Raw genomic sequence first — 21,835 nt, forward strand, 5'->3', positions numbered from 1 at the left:
GTGAATTACATTTCAGAAAAGGGTTTCACACTAGGAGTGCTAGAGGTAAAGTAATCCATGTGCAACAATATAAACAGTAACTCCTAGAGCAAAAAGGCTCTGCGTCTTTGAAGAAGTATAAAAAGCCATGATTAACACATGGCAATGCTTAAAAAGCATTATTAGACTGTGCCAACACATTGCCATCCACTGAGGCCTTGATCACAGTACACAAAATTGTTTATATTTTTGGGATGCATATGGATTACTTTTACAAATAGTAACTTTCACCTGTACGCAAGCACATGACTTTTCATATAATCATATCATATGCTTTTCTTCATTTTGTTTGTTGAATTACATTTACATTAACATTCTATATCTGTAGTTTTTTCAGTTTGTTTTGATGTCAAATAATGGCAAAAACAATGCCTTTTTGAATCAAAAGTAAATCAATTGAAAGTTTGGAAATTCAACTTTTACAGAATCTCACTGTTTCTTTTAGTGGGCAAAAGATGAGATATAATTAAACTAAATGTAAGAAGAGGCATTTCAAGGCATATATGTCATGAAGGACTAAGCATGTTTAAGAAAATTATAGATTATCTTCCTAGCATGGTGAAACTAGCCTCTATCTAACAAAACTAAAATTACAAATAGTAAAGTCCCCTTTTTTCTGGACCCAGAACCAATGTGGAATCCAGAAGGAAAGTAACAGGAATTGTCACTGCCCAATTACTTACAGACTAGCCACTATCCAACTTTCTCTTTGCTGTCCTTTCTCTTTCTGTTCTCTCTGCAGACCTGAATGAGTGTACGGAGGGCTTGCATGACTGTGATACCAGAGCAATGAACTGTAAGAACCTCATCGGCACCTTCATGTGTGTGTGTCCTCCCGGGATGGTGCGCAGGATGGACGATGATGTGTGTCAGGGTCAGATCATTTGTTTCTCATTCACTGACAGAACTTGAGAGGAAAATTCTGCCAATTTCTGAATTATTCAGTTGAGATGAATGTGAAATGGTGTGATGTAGAGAAACTTATTGACTTGGATTTCTTTTCAGTGGTGATGATAGGAAATAGGTCATAGTGTATTCAGCACAAATCTAGACACCTTAGTTTATATCCATAATGACCAGTGAACGTACATGCATTCTGGGTTTTGTTATGTAATGCTAATTATAGTAGAAAAGCATTAAATATGAAAAAATAGCTTTTTAGGATTTTAGCCTTAAAACACCCCACTTGTATCTCCCCACCATTAATGGGCTGAAAAAAAATACATAACCAAAACCTCAAGACTCATAAAACAATGTCTCAGACATTTGGCAGTGTACTCATCTACATTTAGTGTAAAACCTTTTGATTAAGCTTTTAAAAGCATTAAATGCTGCATATGGCTGATTCCTATCACTACCACTGTGAAATAATTCTGACTCAGTTTCTCTATAATGATGCATTTCTATACAACCAGTCTCAATGACTTTACATCTTACTGTTTAATTATGCAAATATTTTAAATATTGGTAGAATTCTGCTTTAATACTGATCAGGATATTTTCTAAAGCATTGAATATGTAAGTATGACTGACTGTTGTCTCTCTTCTACTCCTTAGATGAGAATGAGTGTCGTACTAAACCTGGTATTTGCGAGAATGGACACTGTGTGAACACCATTGGCAGCTACAAGTGTGAATGTGGCGAAGGCTTTGAGCCTGACTCTACGCGCACTCTGTGCCTTGGTAAGCCATTTCTGTTCCTCACACTAATAGAGGCCGAGTGGATAGGTGTGTGTAACATGTATGTAGTACTGTGCAAAAGTCAGATACCCCCCCTCGTTTAATTAATGCCTGGTCAAAATGGCTGTTAAGTACCACTCATTATTTTTGCTGCATTAAGAAAATCAATTTTTCAAAGAACTCTGCAGGGATATTTTTCCACACCTCCAAAGTTTTTCCCAAGTAGAATCCATGTAAACTCAAACATATTCAATGATTTTGATGTCTGGAGTGCAATTGTTTTAAGAATGAGATTTGTTTTTCATTAAAAGTGAACTTTATTGAACATTAGTATAATCAATATCAAAAATAAATTCTAACCTTCTAAAATCAGTGCAGTTGAACCAGCACCTTCACATGCATTTTTACACATTCAGTTCTACATGAAATACCAAACCAAATATGCTTTCATCTCAAACTCTCTGCATCATCTGTCTTGATGGCTTTTTCTAGATTACAGACAAGGATTCTGTTTCACGGAGGTGCTGCAGACCATGTGTCAGATGTCTTCCAGCAGCCGAACACCCATCACAAAGTCCCAGTGCTGCTGTGATGGTGGCCGTGGTTGGGGGAACCAGTGTGAGCTGTGCCCTTTGCCTGGTACCGCCAAGTACAAGAAACTGTGCCCACACGGGCCTGGCTATGCCACAGACGGCACAGGTCTGCATTTACATATTTACAACTGATTCATATCTATTATTTCATAACCCACACAACAGTCCCTCACAGATTTAAAAGTATTTAGCAAATTTTTTAACTTTGGCCTAAATGTAGTCCATCAGCCAAGACATGTTTGCTGTCTGAAGTTTGCTTCATTTGTTTTGCTATAAAGCTAATAATAGAAGTTTATAACCCACCAATGGGCCATTTTCATAATTTTATGTTGCCACTTCCCTCAGTTAATGAAACAGTTAATTATGTGCCTGGTCTAAGCATAATAAATGCAACAGGGCTGTAAAGTGTATCTGCAATATAAAACATTTATTTGTGAATAAACATATAAATGACTAAAGAGCACACACCACATTCAGAATGAATTCAGGCTATTTAAAGAGTAAAGGATCCAAATTTTACAGTAAATCAAATAAATTGTGGCATTCATCTGCTGCTCTCACTTGTTGAAGCTAAGCCAGACTATGCCCCATGACCTCATCTTGCTAAGTTAAATGTGTTCAATCCATACTACAGGCTGCAGAGATGACTTCAGTTTGCTTTAAATAACCCTCTGTTTTCCAAATCGCTTAAATTCATGTTGGCGCTAATGTGTGCTGAATCAACAACTGTAGAAGAGCCATTTCCAGCAGTTTCATTTAGAGTTTAGAGACACTTAAGGATGTAATTAAATGATGTAAATGTTGAATGCACGTTGGCCAAAGTTCTCAGAGTTCTCCCGTCTTCCTCAGTATTCCCTCATCCTACCACCACATGTTGAAGTCATGGTCTGAGCAAAACGTTTTCAAGTTGTTAAATGATCTCAAAAAGACTTTTTTATAGCTTTTAAAACTGTGACATACTACAGTTTATAAAAATTAGTCAAAGCAAAAACAGCAGTAGCAGCCATGTTAAAGTCTGAATTAAAAAAACTGTTTTTACTATGACATTAAAATGTAAATGTTTTTAATGAAAATCAATATCAAAATCCAAAAAAAAGATCCAAATATGGATCTTAAATTCTCTGTTAAAACTAATCTCATGTATGATGCTAATGATGTACCTTTCTATTCACAGATATAGATGAGTGTAAGGTGATACCAGATGTATGTAAGAATGGCAGGTGTATCAACATTATGGGCTCCTACAGATGCCACTGTAACTCTGGCTATACAGCCAGTATTGCAGGCACTGCTTGTGTGGGTAAGACACTTGCATATGCACTGAAATACTGTCTCCTCTGTTTCTTTTTCCTATCAAACATTCATTATGAAAATATTATTTTATAGATTACCTAAACTTATCACTGTTTATTATTTGTCTGGTATTTCCTCAGATCTGGATGAGTGTGTTATGTCTCCAAAGCCATGCAACTTCATCTGTAAGAACACAGAGGGCAGTTATGTGTGTTCCTGTCCACGTGGCTATACCCTTCAAGAGGATGGCAGAACATGTAAAGGTGAAGTTTTCACTCATGGCTTTTGCACTCTAAAGGTTTGCTAACCTTTAAAGGGTTCATGTTTTATATTTGTATTTTATTGTTGTCCCCCTAAAGTTTGTTATTTACGTAGGTTTAAGCACCAAAATCAGTCCTAATTCATTTTTACATGGCCATTTTCCAACCTCTCTTTATAAATTAACCAGAATTTTTTATTAATGTTCTTTATAACAGGCTTCTGATTGGCTGCCATGTATAATACTTATAACTTTAGCATACATGTATGGGGCTGAACCACTGTGGAATAGGTGGATATATGTATAAGTTTGTTGATTTTTGTTTCGAAATATTGAATTAAGCTTAAATGCCATAAAAAGTGAGGACCATGTTTTCTACAATATGCCTTTAAATACTAGCATTGCAGTATTATACTGTAATGAATTGGGCTGAGGATTACGAGACACGTGGTAGCATGAATAGTATCATAAAAGTTCAGCCACCGTCAGTCATACAGAAAAAACCATTACACTGACCTTACAGTTTTTAATTAAGGCAGACTATGAGTCTTTTCTGCTTTAGTGATCATATGATCACATTCCTATCTGGCAGCATGACTCACTTGAGATGTGACTAGCTGTTATTGCTGGGTGATGAAAGGGCAGTTGTCATCACAGTAACCACCATCCTGAGTTTGTCCTTCTCTGTCATTTAAGAGGACATGTCTTGGGTAAGACCAGTAAGTCATCCTGTGAGAAGGTGCCATGTGTTTGGCCTTATTTAGAATGAAAAATTTTTATTTTGGACATTGGTTCATATTGAGTGACATTATTTTAGTGGAATAGCAGTGGTAAGTAGAAGGTGACTGATCCTACCAGTGTAAATATAATAACTTCACAATTGATATAGCTTAACAGAGCCAAGAACAGGAGCCATTAAAACATATTAAAATCCGAACACTGCAGTGAACAGCCATACACACATGCTCCAGTACAAAGATCCAGAATAAGACAAATGTTAATCCAAACAAATCTTAGAATGGCCTGTGGCCCCTGTGAAACACTGTCAAAGAACTAGAACAAAACAGTTCATGCCTGAAGAATCACAGAGTGCAAGCACTTTTCAGTAGTGGACAGGGAACTGACCCATGATTATGAGTAAATACCGGGAATGTTTAGTTCCATAGATTAGTGAATAAAGTGATGAAAAGCTTGTTATTTTTCCACAAAATCTAACAACACAAAATCACAAAATATAGTTTAACTTTCTTTAATAAAAACATAAAATATGAAATCCTTCTGGATCACTTGGGTTTCTGCATGTCCAGTATAGGATTTTAGTAAAAGATCAGATCAAAAAGCATGCAGAACAGGAACATCACAGCAAATCACAGCCCCACGTGTATTTTAATGAAAGAGTAATAAGTGATTGAGTTTGATTTTGTTTGCTTTTTTTTGAAGATTTGGACGAATGCCAGGCAAAGAGACACAACTGCCAGTTTATGTGTGTTAACACTATCGGTGGCTTCACATGCAAGTGTCCTCCGGGTTTCGCACAACACCACACAGCCTGCATAGGTGAGTGCATAGCACACACTCAGAGAAAACAAAGTAATGATACATTATATGAGCTCATTTTATAACTGCCACACACTGATGGGTGAAATCAGCATACAGTAGTGTACAAAATTCAGAGACCACAATTTGTTTAATTTCCAGTCAAAATGGCCATTAAGCGCACGTTATTTCTGTTTTTATAACAGAAAATTACCCAAAAGCCTCAACAACTAAATATAATTTCATTATTTCAATTTGACTTTATTACTTTATTAACTCACATTGTTTTTGACATACTTGCTGCATGGGGCCTAAAGGACAACAGTTCATTTCAGTCTGTACAAGTTATACTAAGGAGTAACAGTTAAGATCACTTGACTTTATTTTTTGTGCTTTAGTTTTGTGAACATTTGTTTTTTTTTTCACTTATATTCCTTTGAACTTCCCCTTCCTTATGCAAGCGGATTATTTTATATCTAATCCTCTAAATAAAGAATGATCTCTGACTTTTACACAGTTCTGTATATCAACTTTGTTACCTAAGAATAAAATGAAATCGCAATTAATGTTGGCATGTCTTCAATCTGAGTCGAACATCTCTTTGGTTTTATGAGTTCACACACAGCCATCTGAACTGCAACAGCCTGTCAGCAGCTGATAGTTTTAATTAACAATGATTTTCAGTAGAAAATAGAATTCAAAGATGACAGTGAGACTTCCTTTTGTGTTTTCTCCTCCAGATAATAACGAGTGTGCTGCAGAGCCCAGTCTCTGTGGAGCTAAAGGCATCTGCCAGAACTCACCAGGCAGCTTCAGTTGTGAGTGCCAGCGAGGATTCATCCTGGACTCTACTGGCCTGCATTGTGAAGGTAATATCATCTGTGTGAATGTGACTAAATTGCAGGCAGATTATCATTAATCTTACTATTTTAATAATTATCAGTTATTCTTACTCTTAACATTGTTCATCTTAAAGGGAACCATGGCTATTAAGACTTCTATGCTTTAAAATAATGTACATGCCCCAGTACTATTCAAGTATGATGTGTAAAACAAGTAGAAATATTTATTTTTTTATAAACCAAAAAAAGAATGTAAAACGACAAAAATCTCTTTACTAGCGGGTTTCATTGTCTCATTCTGATGTCATATGGTTGCAGTAAAGTTCTCCCGACAGAATATAAGTCAATCAGAATGTTTTTCTCTTGGGTAAAGTCGTGTTCTAGCTAAAGCTGGAGAGGCTGACTTAACCTTTGACTTAATTTAGATCTTTAGCTTGCTGTTCTTTGCTCAGTGGACAAGAACTTAATAGTGCGACCATTTGATACTACAACAAAAATGGCAACCCTCTAGTAGAGCATAATTGTCTGTTTTTTAAATAATGAATATTAATTATTTTTCTCAGTTTATACAACATATTTCAGCAGTACTGGTCGAGGCTAACGCGTCTCAACAGTCAGGGTTTCCTAACAGACATATTCTGCAACAGCTATTAATTAAAAAGTAAAAGATGCTTAAGAGATACAGCAAGTAAATGTTAAAATACAAAGATGTATTTCAAAGCTCTGCCAATTTAATGTAGCATAAAGATAAGCTGCAGAGTCAAACATTGACAGCAGCTCCAGCCTGTTGGTCATATGAATACGGATGTGGCCAATGGCCAAATCAGATGTATCCGGTTTACATGGTTTCCCTGCAGCTCAGAGGTCAGTGGAATAGTACAGTGAGGTGTTACACTTTAGTCGATGCGCTCACACTGCCCTGCCAGATTTCTCAAGCTTGAAAACAACACTTTTCCCTGGGAGCCGAAACTTGATTCAGTACAGCTCATTAAAAGCATGTGATGGGGGAATTCAGTAAGAGAATTACTGCTCTGAAGATTTTAACCAAAGCTTGTTCTGTCTTTATCTTGAAGCCTGAATACACTGAGGAGGTGCAACAAGTCAGTGTTTAAGCTGCTGTTCTAGTTAAACAAGCATTGTAATTTTTTTGTAAAAGGCCCTAATCCTTCATTTTTCTTATGTTGTTTTTTTTTCATCACTTATGTTTGCATGGCTTTATTTACCCAAAAAAGTTGTTCATTTTTACATGGTTAATTTTGATTCCATTCTGATTGGCTGTCTTCTATTGTACCTCAAACAAAAACCAGTCTGGACTGAAACACTCCTTATGACTTCAATATAAATAGGTGGGCTAAACTGCTGCAGGCTAAACAGGTGGATGCTTATCACTGCTGTCAGAACAAAAATTTGTATGTCCGAAAGGAGAACTGATGATAACTTATTATGATAAGCTATGATGATAAGTAATTATGCCAAAAACTGAAAAATGTTTCAAAGAAAGGTTGTTTTTCCATGATATGGGCCCTTTAACTGTCATGCATTTTTGCTTTTCATTTCATTTTGTCATTTGCAATTTGGCAGATTAGAGCCAAGCAGAAGTAAGTAGGTTTGGGCATGTGGACAGGTAATGGAATGCTAATTCCAAATAAACTGTGTTCTCCTAAATCTGTCCTGCTGCATGGAGCAAAATCAGTTTAAAGTATTATTAGAAAGTGAAAATGAAGCCAAATGAAATTTAGCTGATATTTTCTCCTTCGGTCACCGTAATTTGCCTTTCACATTCCTAGATCTGAAGTGCTGCATTTTTGTGGACTTTTTTATTTGATTTTGCACACCGCAGCAGGGCCTAAAGGTCAGCTCCTGCTGGCACTCTCCAAACAATCCGCTCATGGCTACTCACACTAAACAACTCACCTCGGTCCAGGGGGAGAGCTGGACTTTAATCTGTGGTTATGAGTGCTGAGGCTGTGTGGTGCAGTGGTTACTGCCTTTGGCTCCAACATGGCTCATTCCCAGATATTGCACTGGCTCTGTTCCGAATCACTTTTAGAGGTGAATAGCAAAGTACTTATGCTCTTATACCCAGTAGACAGTTATGACTTGTAAGAGGTCATTTTGAACAAGGCCTTGAAACATATACCTGCTCTTTTACAGATACAGAGCTAGATGTGCAAACATAGCCATGAGCTGATGAGAAGGACAAGCTGTTTAACAGCAACAGGCCTTTCATTCTTCATAAGTATGTTGGAAACCGATGTACTGTCAAACTGCCAGCTCGCCTAGAGCCAGAGAATCAGGTTCACATTAATAGTTTGCTACAGCGCTGGCTCATTTTTCCATGGAAACTACTGCATTTCTGGTAGGACTTGAATATAAAAGGCACTTTTACATTCCCAGAGAAGGTTTTCAGTTTCTCATTAAGTTAATGTGGAGCTGTTACAATACCACAATAGCATCTGGGCGGAAAGGGAAAGAAACAGTGCCACCACATCACAGACTGGATGGAAGGCCTCCCAATGCATAAGAAGATATACTGTAATATAAAAATACTAATGATGTTTATATATATGTGTAAACTGTTTTCTGAGCATTTGCATGTAATGATCTCCCATGCATCATTCTGCTGTGTGTGTCAGGGATGCACAATGATATCGGAATCACATTGGAACTGGCAGATAATTGCTTTAATAAAAGTATACAGATACATAATAACACGAATAGATTGTTAGATTTGACAAATATTTCAAAAGAATATTTGATTTGATGCATTTATTGCACTACAGAAGAGCAGAACCTTTACATGATGCTGCTCTGCTACAGTAAAGTATCTGCATGTATTAATTTTATTGCAATTGAAACCCTAAATAAACTATTTTTACAATTCTCTGTAATGCTAATCCAGGTAGATTTTGTAAAAAGTTATGTATCCATATCAACATTGCAAGATATGGACATGGTTCAATTTACAAAAAATGCTATATCAGTGTATCTCTAGTGTTCATGTCTGTTACTCAGTAATGAATAGCTACATATAACTGCTCTGGTGTGTCAGAACAATATACTGACAATATACTACTTTAATAGGGGCGGCACGGTGGCGTGGTGGGTAGCGCTGTCGCCTCACAGCAAAGAGGGCCTGGGTTCGATTCCCCGACCGGGTGACCGGGGTCCTCTCTGTGTGGAGTTTGCATGTTCTCCCCGTGTCTGCGTGGGTTTCCTCCGGGTTCTCCGGTTTCCTCCCACAGTCCAAAGACATGCAGTCAGGCCAATTGGACATGCTAAGTTACCCCTAGGTGTGAGTGTGTGAGTGACTGTCTGTGTCCCCTACCATGGGCTGGCGACCTGTCCAGGGTGTATCCTGCCTTCCGCCCGAAGACTGCTGGGATAGGCTCCAGCACCCCCCCGCGACCCTGACGGAGAAGCAGATTAGAAAATGGATGGATGGATATACTACTTTAATATTGCAGAACTAGCATTATAACGTCTTTATTGTTGTCTCTCTTTGTCTGTCTCCCTCTGTCTTGGTTTCTCCCCCATATGTAGATATCGATGAGTGCGGAAACAGCCATAGATGCCAGTTTGGCTGTGAGAACATGTTGGGGGGCTACCGCTGCAGCTGCCCACAGGGCTACACCCAGCACTATCAGTGGAACCAGTGTGTTGGTGAGTAATACTGCTCTTTATTTTTGTGTACAGACTATATGTGTGTACAAACACAGGTCCACATTCATCAGTCCTAGAATTAGATCACTGATAGGTCAGATCTCATCAGTTCATGTAACTGTATGATCTTCATTCTTACTGTGAAATGTGGTGCCACTCTGTGGAAATATTTGATTTAATATGCATGTCCTTTAAACAGTAGATCAGGCTTTAAAACCCAAAAAAGTACTCAGCATATAGTTTGGAACACAATCAAATTTACTGGAAGGTCCTGTGGGAAATAAAACAAAACCCTGTTTGCAAAGAACTTATTTTTGCATTGTACTACTAAAGCCCAACTGCTGGACTGAACATTCTTTGCACAGACCAACAGCCATGTAAAAGTTTTGCTGGAAGAGTCTCTTGTTTCATATGGTCAGCTTTTGTGAAGTTGCTAATTTAGGCTTTAGATTTCTTTTATTGCAGAAAGCAGACAGCCACAAGTATTTCAGTTACCACTAGTTTTTACAGTGCATCCCATGTAGTGATTTATTTATGTATCTGTTTAAATTTTTGCACATAATATTGGTATCTTGTCAACTATAGCACTGTTTACAGAGCTGCTCTGGCAGAGATCACATGCATTTGTTTTCTTAATGTAAGAAATGTTTCTTAGACGTTTGAGTTTCTAAGTCTTAGCAATTGTACAACAGCACCCTCTGTAGAACAACAAAAAAAATGTGATATACTTCAGAATTCATAATGGTCAGTAATCAAAGAATAAACATACGATCCTTCTCTTAGTGTAAAGCTAAATCATGTCTTGACGATGTATAAATCACCAGTTAGGGAAAATCAACTGGAACAGCAGTCATTTTTATTGCACATTAAATAAAATCTTCAAAACAAACTTCCCACTATTCCCACTATTAAATTAAGAGGCTCCCCAGGTGAATCTTGCAACAACTTGTCATCTAAGTATTACAGAATATACAATTTACAGCTTAAATAATTTCTAGCCTTTGCTGTTTTCAAATATAACAATATAGTTTAAGATGAAATTGAGGCCCCTATCAATGTACATCTTAATGATTCTACTTTGTTATAATAAGCTATGAAAAAATAACATTGAATATAATTACTTGTCTTGGTGGACTTTCCCTAAAGGCCTTTCACTTAAAAAAAGACAAAACTTTTACCTCTCAAAAGCAAATGTGCAACTTAATATAAATGCATACATCACTACAAATAAATGACCAAAAACAGACCCCAATAAAGGTTATAACTTTATAGTATAATAATTGACAATAATACAATTATCCTTAAGGACATTTTAAAAAATACATTTTTGAATGTGTCAAGATTAGATTTGCACCAATCATTTGATAATAAAGAAAAATAAAGCAGGAGAGACATTTAACACCTTGGGGGCTTCTTTCCAGTTCTTTCCAGTCTCTATCAAATAAAGCACATCTTCACATGTGCTCATCAAGGATTAATATACAGTTAAAATGCTAATAAAGTAAAATAAAACAACACACTTCGCAGAGCCTAATCCTCAGCATGTCTGTGCTGCAGATGAAAACGAATGCTCCACTCCTGGAACCTGTGGCAGTGCGTCATGCTACAACACGCTGGGCAGCTTCAAATGTGCCTGTCCCTCAGGCTACACCTTTGAGCAGCTTTCCAGCAGCTGCCAGGACGTAGATGAGTGCTCCTCCTTCAAGACCCCCTGCAACTATGGCTGCTCCAACACACAGGGGGGCTACCTGTGTGGCTGCCCACCTGGATACTACAGGGTTGGCCAAGGGTGAGGAGGGGATAGGGGGGCTGCCCTTAAGGAGACAGTAAGAATGTTAGGATAAACTGAGGTACACCACTGGTGCACAAACAGGGAACTTGCTTTCAGTTATAGAACAGTTCAGAGTTCACTTTGTGCAATTACATAGACATTTGTACTATATTATATCAAACAGACACACATTGTATTGTTAAATTTGTTTGTTGTTTACCTTCTCATGACAATTATGACAATCACTTTTAGCACTATTTTGGTACCACAGCAGCATCTTAGGTAGTTCAGTTGCTTGTGCGTTGATAAACAAAGATCTGAATATTGATCTGTGTGCATGCAGGCACTGTGTGTCAGGCCTCAGCTTTGGCAAGGGCCGGCTGGGCTCTGCAGGTGCAGCTGGAGCAGTTGAGGATAACAGCCTCTCTCCAGAAGGGTGTTACGACTGCAATATCAACAGCCTCCAAAAGAGAGGAGTCAGGACGAGACGCACTGCCAACCAGACAGAGCCCAAAGAAGTGAGAGAAATAAATCTACTAAGATCAAATTTACGGGAGTCTATCAGCCAAGCCATGTTTAGTGTCCAAATCCAGAGCTATAAGATTAATGTGGTGAACATAAATTGCAGTTTATGTATACCAATTATCATTGTGCTAAAGTCATGCTTACATCATCACATACTGGTCTCAACCTGTGTCAAGTTGATAAGTAATGTCAAATAGATTTTGCGGTTTGGTTTCTGGCACTGTAAGGAACACTGTTATCTACAAAGACTGACAATTGAGGTTGCTTAACTACCTATTACAGTTTAAGACAATGATTTAAGAGCAATGATTTAAGCATTCATTTTGCAGGATGCTAATTGGTGGAGTATAGGTTTCTATAACCTGTTAGTTAAATTAGCCTCATAGCACAAAAACCAACTTTAGATATCAAACATATCTTGCTGATCAGCTACATTGTGAGTAAGAGGTAAATGAAAACTTTGAAATTAAATAAAAACTTTAAAACATGTACTGTGTTTGCTTAAGGATGTTTAATCCATTTTTTTGTTGTTGTTGTTTATTTTTTGTACCAACAAGCCTGAGGCAACATCTTATAAACTGACCATCAAGGTAGTGCAGTCTTGAGGTTGACCTTAAGCCCCAAGTTATTGATTTGCTTTCATTCTGTGCAGGGATCTCCAGTCAGCCTGGACAGTGTGGACATGGAGCAGCCCCTGACCCTAGTACTAAGCATATCCCAGTGCAGTCCTGAAGAGCACATCCTGGAGCTGGTGCCTGCCATCAAATCCCTCAACCACCACATCTCTTACTCCATCAGAGCGGGAAACCAGGCTGGAGTCTTCCGGCTCCAGCAGCGTCAGGGCCTCAGCTACCTGCACTGCCTGCACAAGAAAGCCTCTGCAGGAGTGTACGAGCTGGAGCTCAGCAGCTCCCCACTGTACAGTCTCACAGAGCTGCATAAGCTGGAAGATGGCAGAGACAGAGACTACCTCTCTGGAGATCTGGGCCAGGACCTGCACATGAAGTTGCACGTCACCCTGCAGTAGATCGCCACTGTGTGGCCTGTGTGACTACACTGTGAAGCTCATTCACACACCAAAGATCAGCAGCTCGTTCTTTAAATGATGGGTGCTACATCTCAGCTTCATAAGCCATTTAAAACACAACATCAAGGGGACGGTTTGGCTAGAAATCTTATTTACACAATTTTCTTCTTACTTCAAGTGTAGTGGCTTAGCTTAGACATGTTTGGTGTCCAAAGTTCGATTTTTGCACAGATTGTCTTGCACTGGAGCCACAAAGCTAATGTAGCTAACAAGTAATTGAAGCTTATTCCTCAGCAATTAGCATCATCCAAACTGTATGGCTAAGTATTTACCATGTTGAGTAATCTCTCATAGACTTGCTTATGTGGTCTCTGACCCTGTATAACATACTGTTCTATCAAAATGGACAAAAATAAAGACAAATTCAGGCTTTCATGGCTGTTTGTAGCTTTGCAACCTACATTTGTACTTTTACATATAACAGTACGTCAGCGTCCGAAACCAATTAAATGAATCAATTTGAGATCACTTAATAAGTAAACACAGTTGATGTTAACTTCCATCACTTGTTAGTTGCTCCAGTGTAAAGCTAAAGAAGCCGACTTTGGACCCTAATTTGTCAAGGTACGAAGACAATTGTGTTTTTTTTAGGGTCCAGAGGTCAACCTTCATGAACACACCAGGAGTAAGCTTAAATATGTTACATATGTAATTCGGAGTGAATAGTATATTTTTGTTTCATATATGTGCTCGTGAAGGCCAACAGTATACATGCAGGAATATTTCTGAACAGTGGTGTTCTGAAGTGACATATAGCTGTCATTAAGGTTCATTCAAAAGCCATAGAGAAGACCAAAGCTACCACAAAAAGTTCTCCAGTTCTTTTGCAGCTTCAGCCTCTGCTCTAACAGCATCAGTAAGGCTATGTTCACATTACCATTGAAGTGGCACAAATCAGATTTTTTTCCTGAATATGATTCAGATCTGATGTTTTCAGGGCTGTGTGGATCTGCACATCTGATCTCTACAAGTCCAACCTGAGCCACTTTCATATGTGGTCCTAGATCGGATACTTATCCGATTCATGGCCATGCGACCTCAGTCTGAGGCTCAGATCAGAATTCATGTGTTTTTGTTCCACTGCGCGTACACCATCATTCAGATTGGCAGCAGCGCCAACAGACGTTAAAGCCTGCAAATGGTGGAAAAGCAGCACATCTCATTTGTTTCACCTTCATCTTGCTCTAATAATGAACAAGCTGAGAGCTGACGAGTGAATCATCTTTGCAGCGAAGGCTCATTCTGATCGTTGCTGATGGTGCACGTGACGCAATGCGATTCATTCACATGACGTTACTGAGTAGGATGTGTGCTTGAGGGTTATTTCAGGACAGGATTCACATTAATGACAGATTTGAATCGCTTACATAAACCAGTGTGAACCATCAGATTGGATTCAAGCAAAAAATCTAATTTTAAGCAATGAGGCTTGCAGTGTAAACAAAGCCTAAAAAGCACCTTTCCAAAAGGGCTCTACTCTCTATTGCAATGATTGTGATGGTTATCAAAACAAGATGTAATGCAGTCTTAACTCAGATGTGCTATATAAATCCCACCATTTTAAACTATTTGTCAAATGTAAACACAACTATAATACAAATTGTAGATTCCTACATGTGTATATATGACAGCCTTTTCATTAAACTCATTTTCTATTTATTTTGGTGGTTGCTAGTAACAACATGGGATAAAGGCGTGTTTGTTGACCAAAGTGACTACCAAATCAGTTTTAGAGAAACATACCCAATAAGAAATGTTCACAGTGATGTGGTGAACTGAACCAGACATGGAAGCTACCTCACAGAAAGGTTTACATTGTTTAACTTAAACACATTTGTAATTAAAAAAAAATCAAGGCCAACATTGATTTTCCACCTCCATCATCCTGTAAGTGATGAGATTTATTTACAGTGTCCCAATGAGAATCAGGAGGCCTTTCTTTTAATTTAGGCCTATAATACAGTATGTGTTGTTGCTGATGATAAATAGAACAGGCCACTGTAAGTAGTAAACTAGATGGTTATAAATAGTGAAAGGCTGTTCTTTCATTCAAGACCTAATCAGATTTCAAATGAAGTCCAGTAGAGTTTATTTCTGTTTTAATTGAATTAGGAGCTGGTAACAAAGCCCTTACAGTCATACAAATGAGTCACCAGCTGCTACAACTGGCACTCAGAGCTTCTTGTAAATTTCATACAAATAGGATGCAAATTAAGAAAGTAAGATATGCACGTCTTCCAGTACCCATAGCAGAAAAAAAGGCAAAATTACAAGATAAGAGGATTTAGTGAAAGAATAAGAGTGAAGACTTGAAAAAGCTCAGCTAAACAGGAACAATGGGAAACTAGTCTTAATTTCTTTAGGACACAGTGCAGATTACAATATCTGACGGAGATTCTGTGTCTTTGGTCGATCTTCCTGAAACATTTGCGTTGCATCAAATAACGCATTTTCATATTCGTATATTTCTCTTTTAGACATTGACATATGAAACCATTTTTGGCATACTGCCAAGATGATTTTGAACCTAAAGCTGATAGCAGAGTGAATTCTATTGTGTCCTTCATAGTTCAGTTTGTCTTTAAAAGCAGCGTTTTGGGCATATAAGTGCCATTGTAACGTGTCCTGATGCACAAGTGGTGCTCTTTGTTAACTGTAACTCATGAAACAGGATACATGGATGTTGCATTTTTGAGGTTTTTGTACTTCAACAGAAACATTTTGGTGCATTTTTTTTATTACTTGAATCACAGTTTACCCAGTATTAATGACAAACACACCTGCGTGTCGCTGGTGGACAGCAAACACTGATATCCTTCAGTTTGAATCAGTATGAAGAGGAGCAGGATTTGAGCAGGGAGGGGAAAAAAGGTCAAAATTTGTGTACAAATTTTCAGCTCAGCCAAAAAAGTCATTTTTATATTATTTGAGGTCCAATAAAATGTAAATAATTTTCAGTGAAGAATAAATTACAAATAGTAAAGAATTAGCTGAATAAACTCTAACAGAATGCAATACAGATTACATGGCTTTAGAAGTAAGTTAGTAGATTTAACAGACGTTTATAGATCTAGAAACACTGCTCAAAACCCCCAGAAATCAGCTAAACGCAACATCTACAGGTTCTTAAGCCATCCTTACAGCTTCTAGCCAGGATTTTAAGCTATACTTACCCAGGTGTTCACAATAACTTTTGAGGAACTTCGCAGCCCACTGAACTACATCTGAAATCTCACTACAAAGATGCTGTTCTTCTTCTTGATACACTCCGACTTTACAGTAACCAGCTGTGTACTTTTGCTGTTTTTAAGCTCAAATCATATATGACATTTTTACATAGCAACTAATGTTTTTTACAAAAATAAAACATTTCCAAACATCATCTTTTTCTGTTTTCTTCTGTCTGATACTGAATGATGAACTACACATGTGGACGTTTTCATTTGCTTTTCTTTGCAAACAGTGACTGAAGAGATTTTGTTAGGAGTCTCTTTTCTCAGGTCAGGCCAGTGGTTCCAAGTCCCAGTCTGAAGATCCTGGACTCTGCATGATTTTGGGACTTCCCTATTTGAACACACCTGAGTCAGCTCATCAGCTAAGGTAGGCAAAGGGAGGAGAGTTATAGCAGCAAGTACACAAAAATAGGTTAATCTGACCAGCACAATTTTTCTAGATCAAAGCCTTCATCATCGTCATCATCATCCTCCTCCACATGATTTTCTTTCCACAACCACTCAAAAAGGATGTCGCCTTTTTAAGCTGAAGTTAAACTCAGTGATATTTTTAATCGTGCTGGCTCCTAGAAATTCCAGATGAGGCCATTTCTGCTGAAGGTCAGCAAAACGTGATTTTGGGTTCAGTCGGTCACGAACATTTCACAAAATCATTTTTCACAATCAGTCTTTTTAGCCTACATAAATAATCTTAGTGGTTTTGGTATAAAAAGTATTTCCAAGGGTTTTCAGGGCCTACATGGAGTGCAAGACCAGCTTGTGCTGAAACTGTTCCAACACATGATGGCAGTGTTGTACTACCAACAAAAGCACTACTGATACATACCAGCAACTAGACATTTTCAATGAGTGGTGTATGATCAGTAGTTGGGTTTAATGGATGTGCAATAATGTACTCACAGCTTTGAAACGTTTTGCTATTTTAAACTACATAAATTAGAACTCCAACAGAATTAGTGTCAAAGGATGGGCTCATTTTTGATTTTTGTTTATTGCAATAAAGATGTACAAAGTATTGGTAACTTTAAATGTTAAAATGTTAGAAAAAAAGCATATTTGTGACAATTAACAATACAGTATATCAAAACATTCCTCTTCCAGCCAGATCAATTCGATCCACCCTTATGCTTGAACAGTTGTCAAACTCAACCGTTTGTCAACATAGCTTTTCTTTAAAAGGCATATAAAAAGATAGAAATGTACAGAGAAGGAGAAACAAAGTTCTGAAAGTAATCAAAAGGGAAACAAAAATCAACATGCAATTTAAAAAAAGAAAACTGGAGAAATCTAGACTAAAATAAATATTTCTTTCTCCATATTTAATTTGCCATTATTATGCCACTCCCTTAATTTATCTGGTTAGACTAGAAGATATTTACAGATTAGTAAAGAAATAGTGTGAACTAGAGTTGGGAGCAACGAGGTTGACTTTTGGTTTTCATCATCATCATCATCATCATCATCATCATCATCATCATCATCATCATCATCACTCCCAGCTCAGAGTAAGAGGAACTGGACTTTTTGGCTACACTTGGGCAGGAAGAAAGGAAAGAAAAAAAAAAAACAAAAGAAAAAAAGGAAAGCACATACAACGTTGATCTGTTTGGTCTTACACAGAACACAACAGCTTTTAGAGGCACGTTAGACGTACCTTGTGAACCCATGGTGCAGCAGCCTCTGATGCCGCAGCTACGTGTAGCTATACATCTATGAATAATGCACACTTACAAACACACATTGTGGTTGTTACACATATTTATAGCAAATTTGTTACTCGACATCTAAATATTTCTCCCAATTGCAACTATATATATATATATAATATCTTAATAAATTAAGATAACAGGTAATGGTTAATTTCTTGATTATTTTGTACGTGTCAAGGGAATTCAAGTTCTATACAGTCACTCACTCACTCAACACACAACAGATCTTAAAATGAGTAAGACTGTACCAGCTGAAGTCAAAAGAGCTTCACAATGCCCACCGTCTTAAAAACAAAGTCAAACTACAAGTGTCACACATTAAGTACAAAGTCCTTTTACACACTAGAGTATATATATTTTGAGAGAGAGAGAGAGAGAGAGAGAGAGAGAGAGAGAGAGAGAGAGAGAGAGAGAGAGAGAGAGAGAGAGAGAGAGAGAGAGATAAATATTAATATATTCATGGCATATTTCTCACATGGTGACGGGTGATGAACTTGTATTGTCGAGATGCAGTCATGTGGGTACTGATTACTACAGAGTCTGACAACACATCACAGTATTTAGCTTGCATTCAGGCAGCTGTAGATGAAAAAAAGAAAAAAATCTTCTAAAATGTGATGGACGCCAAAAGGAGCTCAGCCTCGTTTTGGTGTTCAGTTAGTGTTACATTCAAACAACCTTTCATTAAAGCAATGTCACATTATGGTGGACAGTACAGCGAGCGTGGAAAGGAGGCAAAATTGTGTGCGTTGCTAAACCAGTTCATCATAGAATTTCATCCATAAGGCAATTTTAAGTCAATTTGTTCATTTCAATTACGACACAAGAAATGGAACCATCTCACATTAAGCTTGTCAATATCATGCAGCTCAACCTCGTAAAAACCCTGCTGTTGACCAGACCTCTAAACGGCAATCGTCGGCAATATTCAGCTAGGACTGGGAAACAAGCACTGCAGGCGGGGGAGATCCAATCCTGAGTTTTGGATGAGTGACTTTCTTTTATTTCCATCAATTAAACGAGTGGGAAATGAGGAGCACTCATCTCAGTTCACCTGCATAGAGGTATATAATGCATCTCATTCAACAGGACCACTGACACGTGGAAAAACATTCTCAGTACTGGCTTTAAATCAACACTTCCAGACATCCTGTAATCTGTGCCATGGCCTTTAACTACAGCTGCAATACCTGAACAGGCCTTTAGGGTTACACTGCACGAGACAGGGAAGCCCCTAAAATTTAACATGCAAACATGGAGGAAAATAATAAGCTACTCTGTAACAGTCCAACACTCTAACAAAGACGGAAAAGTTGATTGTGGTCTTGACGACGCTGATGACATGGTTTTCTTTGCAGCTACAATTGGACTGTTTCCAAAAAAAAGGCAATCTAGTACTATAATAGAGGAGCGTTTTGAAATGACAAAAACAATTAACTTGCTATAAAATACACTACAACTGACATTACATTCTATTTTTATGTCTGCGCTTATCCGCTAATCAACCAACCAGCCAGTATGGCTTATAAAGATAGAAGTTAAAAGTCAACAATCATTTCTTCTGCTTTTAAGGCAAAGTCATCCTCTGTAGCAAGACCTGCAGGTTTGTGGAATAACGTAAATTCAAGAGGTTACATCATATTTGGTTGATTGTTCTTTGTGTAGCCGTTGTTTCATAGCAGCTTTGACGTGCCACTCTTCTGAGACACCTTCTTTTAGACAAGAACCTGGCAGCACATCTTAAAGCCATAGGCTGCTTATCTGCACTCAAGTGACCAAAGTTATACAGCATTGGGTTCAACAGACCTTCAACTCTGTACAACTGAATACACCCTCTAACTTTGATGACCAGAACATCTAAGATTAGTGGAGGGTACTGTACTAGGAACACTAAAACCCTTCACAGTTTAAAGGAAGACTGAAATCCAAAAAGAAAAAAGTAACAAAAAGGTCAAAAGATGACTTGAAGAAAATTAAACCTCATTGGAAAAGGGGGAAGAAAAAAAAAAAAAAAAAAAAGTTTTTTATGCCAAGAAGTGGAAACCTTCGCAAACACCACCAGTCCACTCGCATAAAAATCCTTAATATCTTCAGCACATTTAAAACCCAATTTAAAAATACATCTATAGATATTTGAGCATTAATCATGGCAAAGTTTCATTTAATTTGATTGAACTGGAAGGCACATCTATAAGGCTATAATAGGTGTTGCAAAGCATTCTGCATTGTTTTCTCCCAAGTGAGGAAAAAGGAAAACAGGGTGATTATTGCTGCTTTGAAGAGCAAAAAAAAAAAAAAGGAAGGAAAAAAAAGATCCACATTTTAATTGTGACAATTATAATAAAGATAATTGTAACCAGAACAATGTGTACTTTATGCTCAGATGCCTGTGATCCAAAGAAAACAGTGACCAATAAATTATTGAGCATGTTCTTGTCTTGTCCTCTATTGTCCAGAACGTTCTGGAAACCCTGTACACTCACATCTGAACCTAGCGACAGGGGTAACTGAGCTACAGAAACCAGAAGCTTCTCAGGACAAGGTGCTCCTAGTCTCTCCATCTTCCTCTTGACCATCACCATCATTACTATCCTTACAGTCACAGGTGATCTACCTTCATGTGTTTGTGTGTGCACATTTGTGTTTAGTGTCGGTATATCGGCAAAGTGTGCTTCACGGGGGGTCGGTGATCATCAATTTGCTTAAGAGTAGAACGTGAGGACGCTCTGGTGGTTACCACGAACCAACAGAATAGGTGGTAGGTCCTTGGAAAGCGTGTCCAACCAGGACATGTACAGGGCGCTGGACACCGCACCCTTTCTTGCCAGTGGCATGCTCCTATCAGGCAATGAAAGAAAGAATAAGAGGTCAGTTTTAATATATGAAGGATTTAGTCCTAGAACACATTAAAACACCACTTTCATGAACGGCCTTTTTTCATGATGCATGTTGTCAGGAGTTGGCTTTACAAAACACAAGAACCATCAGTGCTACATTATGACTAATGCTACCTTTATTAGAGAAATAAAAAAGGCTTTGCAGTAGATAGTAGTCTGCTATCATTCTTTCCAAACACATGCAAATATCTACAAAAAACTGAAAACTTTTTTGCTTTATGTTTATCTAAAAAAAATGTTTCAAAAAAGAAAGGAAAAAATGATCACCATCTGCTTTTCACCCTGTGACGCAGAAGGATAAGTGGTTTAGAAGTAGATGTTTCTGCTTTTCACCTAATTCTGTTTTAGTTAAACAGATAGAATCAGCACACAGACTAGCTCAGATGTTTTTAGGTTTTTTTCCCTCTGTCCACACGAAAACACACTGAAGAGATTGAAGTCACAGATTTCAGTGTTTTAATGTGGACAAACATTTATTTGAAGGCTGACATTGTGCATATTGTTATTCCGTGTGATGAGCTGCTTTAGATTTCCATATCTAAAACTGCTGCTGACTGTCAGTGTGTGATCTGTTCCATCATTTCATTACATGTTAGCACACTGAAGCCTTTTCATTTATTTTTGATTCATCACTAGAGGAGAAATACAGAAAATACAGAAAAGCTGCATATTTTGAACTTTGTGTTGTTCCTTCACTGTTTCAGCACA

General features: G+C 37.8%; 2 protein-coding genes across 5 annotated transcripts in view; one reads left to right on the forward strand and one right to left on the reverse strand.

The window, feature by feature from the left end:
• The window catches only part of LOC108423776 (fibrillin-2), a 108,267-nt gene extending 91,597 nt beyond the window's left edge, over nt 1–16,670 (forward strand). For both annotated transcript variants that reach the window (XM_017691317.2, XM_037547621.1), the window contains 11 exons: nt 782–913; nt 1,597–1,722; nt 2,212–2,418; nt 3,487–3,612; nt 3,746–3,868; nt 5,305–5,421; nt 6,141–6,269; nt 9,786–9,905; nt 11,463–11,694; nt 12,020–12,194; nt 12,854–16,670. In XM_017691317.2, the coding sequence (XP_017546806.2) occupies nt 782–913; nt 1,597–1,722; nt 2,212–2,418; nt 3,487–3,612; nt 3,746–3,868; nt 5,305–5,421; nt 6,141–6,269; nt 9,786–9,905; nt 11,463–11,694; nt 12,020–12,194; nt 12,854–13,228 (1,862 nt within the window). In that variant the 3' untranslated portion in view covers nt 13,229–16,670. The remainder of the gene's footprint in view (nt 1–781; nt 914–1,596; nt 1,723–2,211; nt 2,419–3,486; nt 3,613–3,745; nt 3,869–5,304; nt 5,422–6,140; nt 6,270–9,785; nt 9,906–11,462; nt 11,695–12,019; nt 12,195–12,853) is intronic.
• An 823-nt stretch (nt 16,671–17,493) lies between these two features.
• The window catches only part of slc12a2 (solute carrier family 12 member 2), a 54,745-nt gene continuing 50,403 nt past the window's right edge, over nt 17,494–21,835 (reverse strand). For all 3 annotated transcript variants that reach the window (XM_017691319.2, XM_017691318.2, XM_037547267.1), the window contains one exon: nt 17,494–21,068. In XM_017691319.2, coding sequence (XP_017546808.2) covers nt 20,933–21,068 — 136 coding nt within the window. In that variant the 3' untranslated portion in view covers nt 17,494–20,932. The remainder of the gene's footprint in view (nt 21,069–21,835) is intronic.

Source organism: Pygocentrus nattereri, chromosome 18, assembly GCF_015220715.1.
Source record: "Pygocentrus nattereri isolate fPygNat1 chromosome 18, fPygNat1.pri, whole genome shotgun sequence".
Lineage (NCBI taxonomy): Eukaryota > Metazoa > Chordata > Actinopteri > Characiformes > Serrasalmidae > Pygocentrus > Pygocentrus nattereri.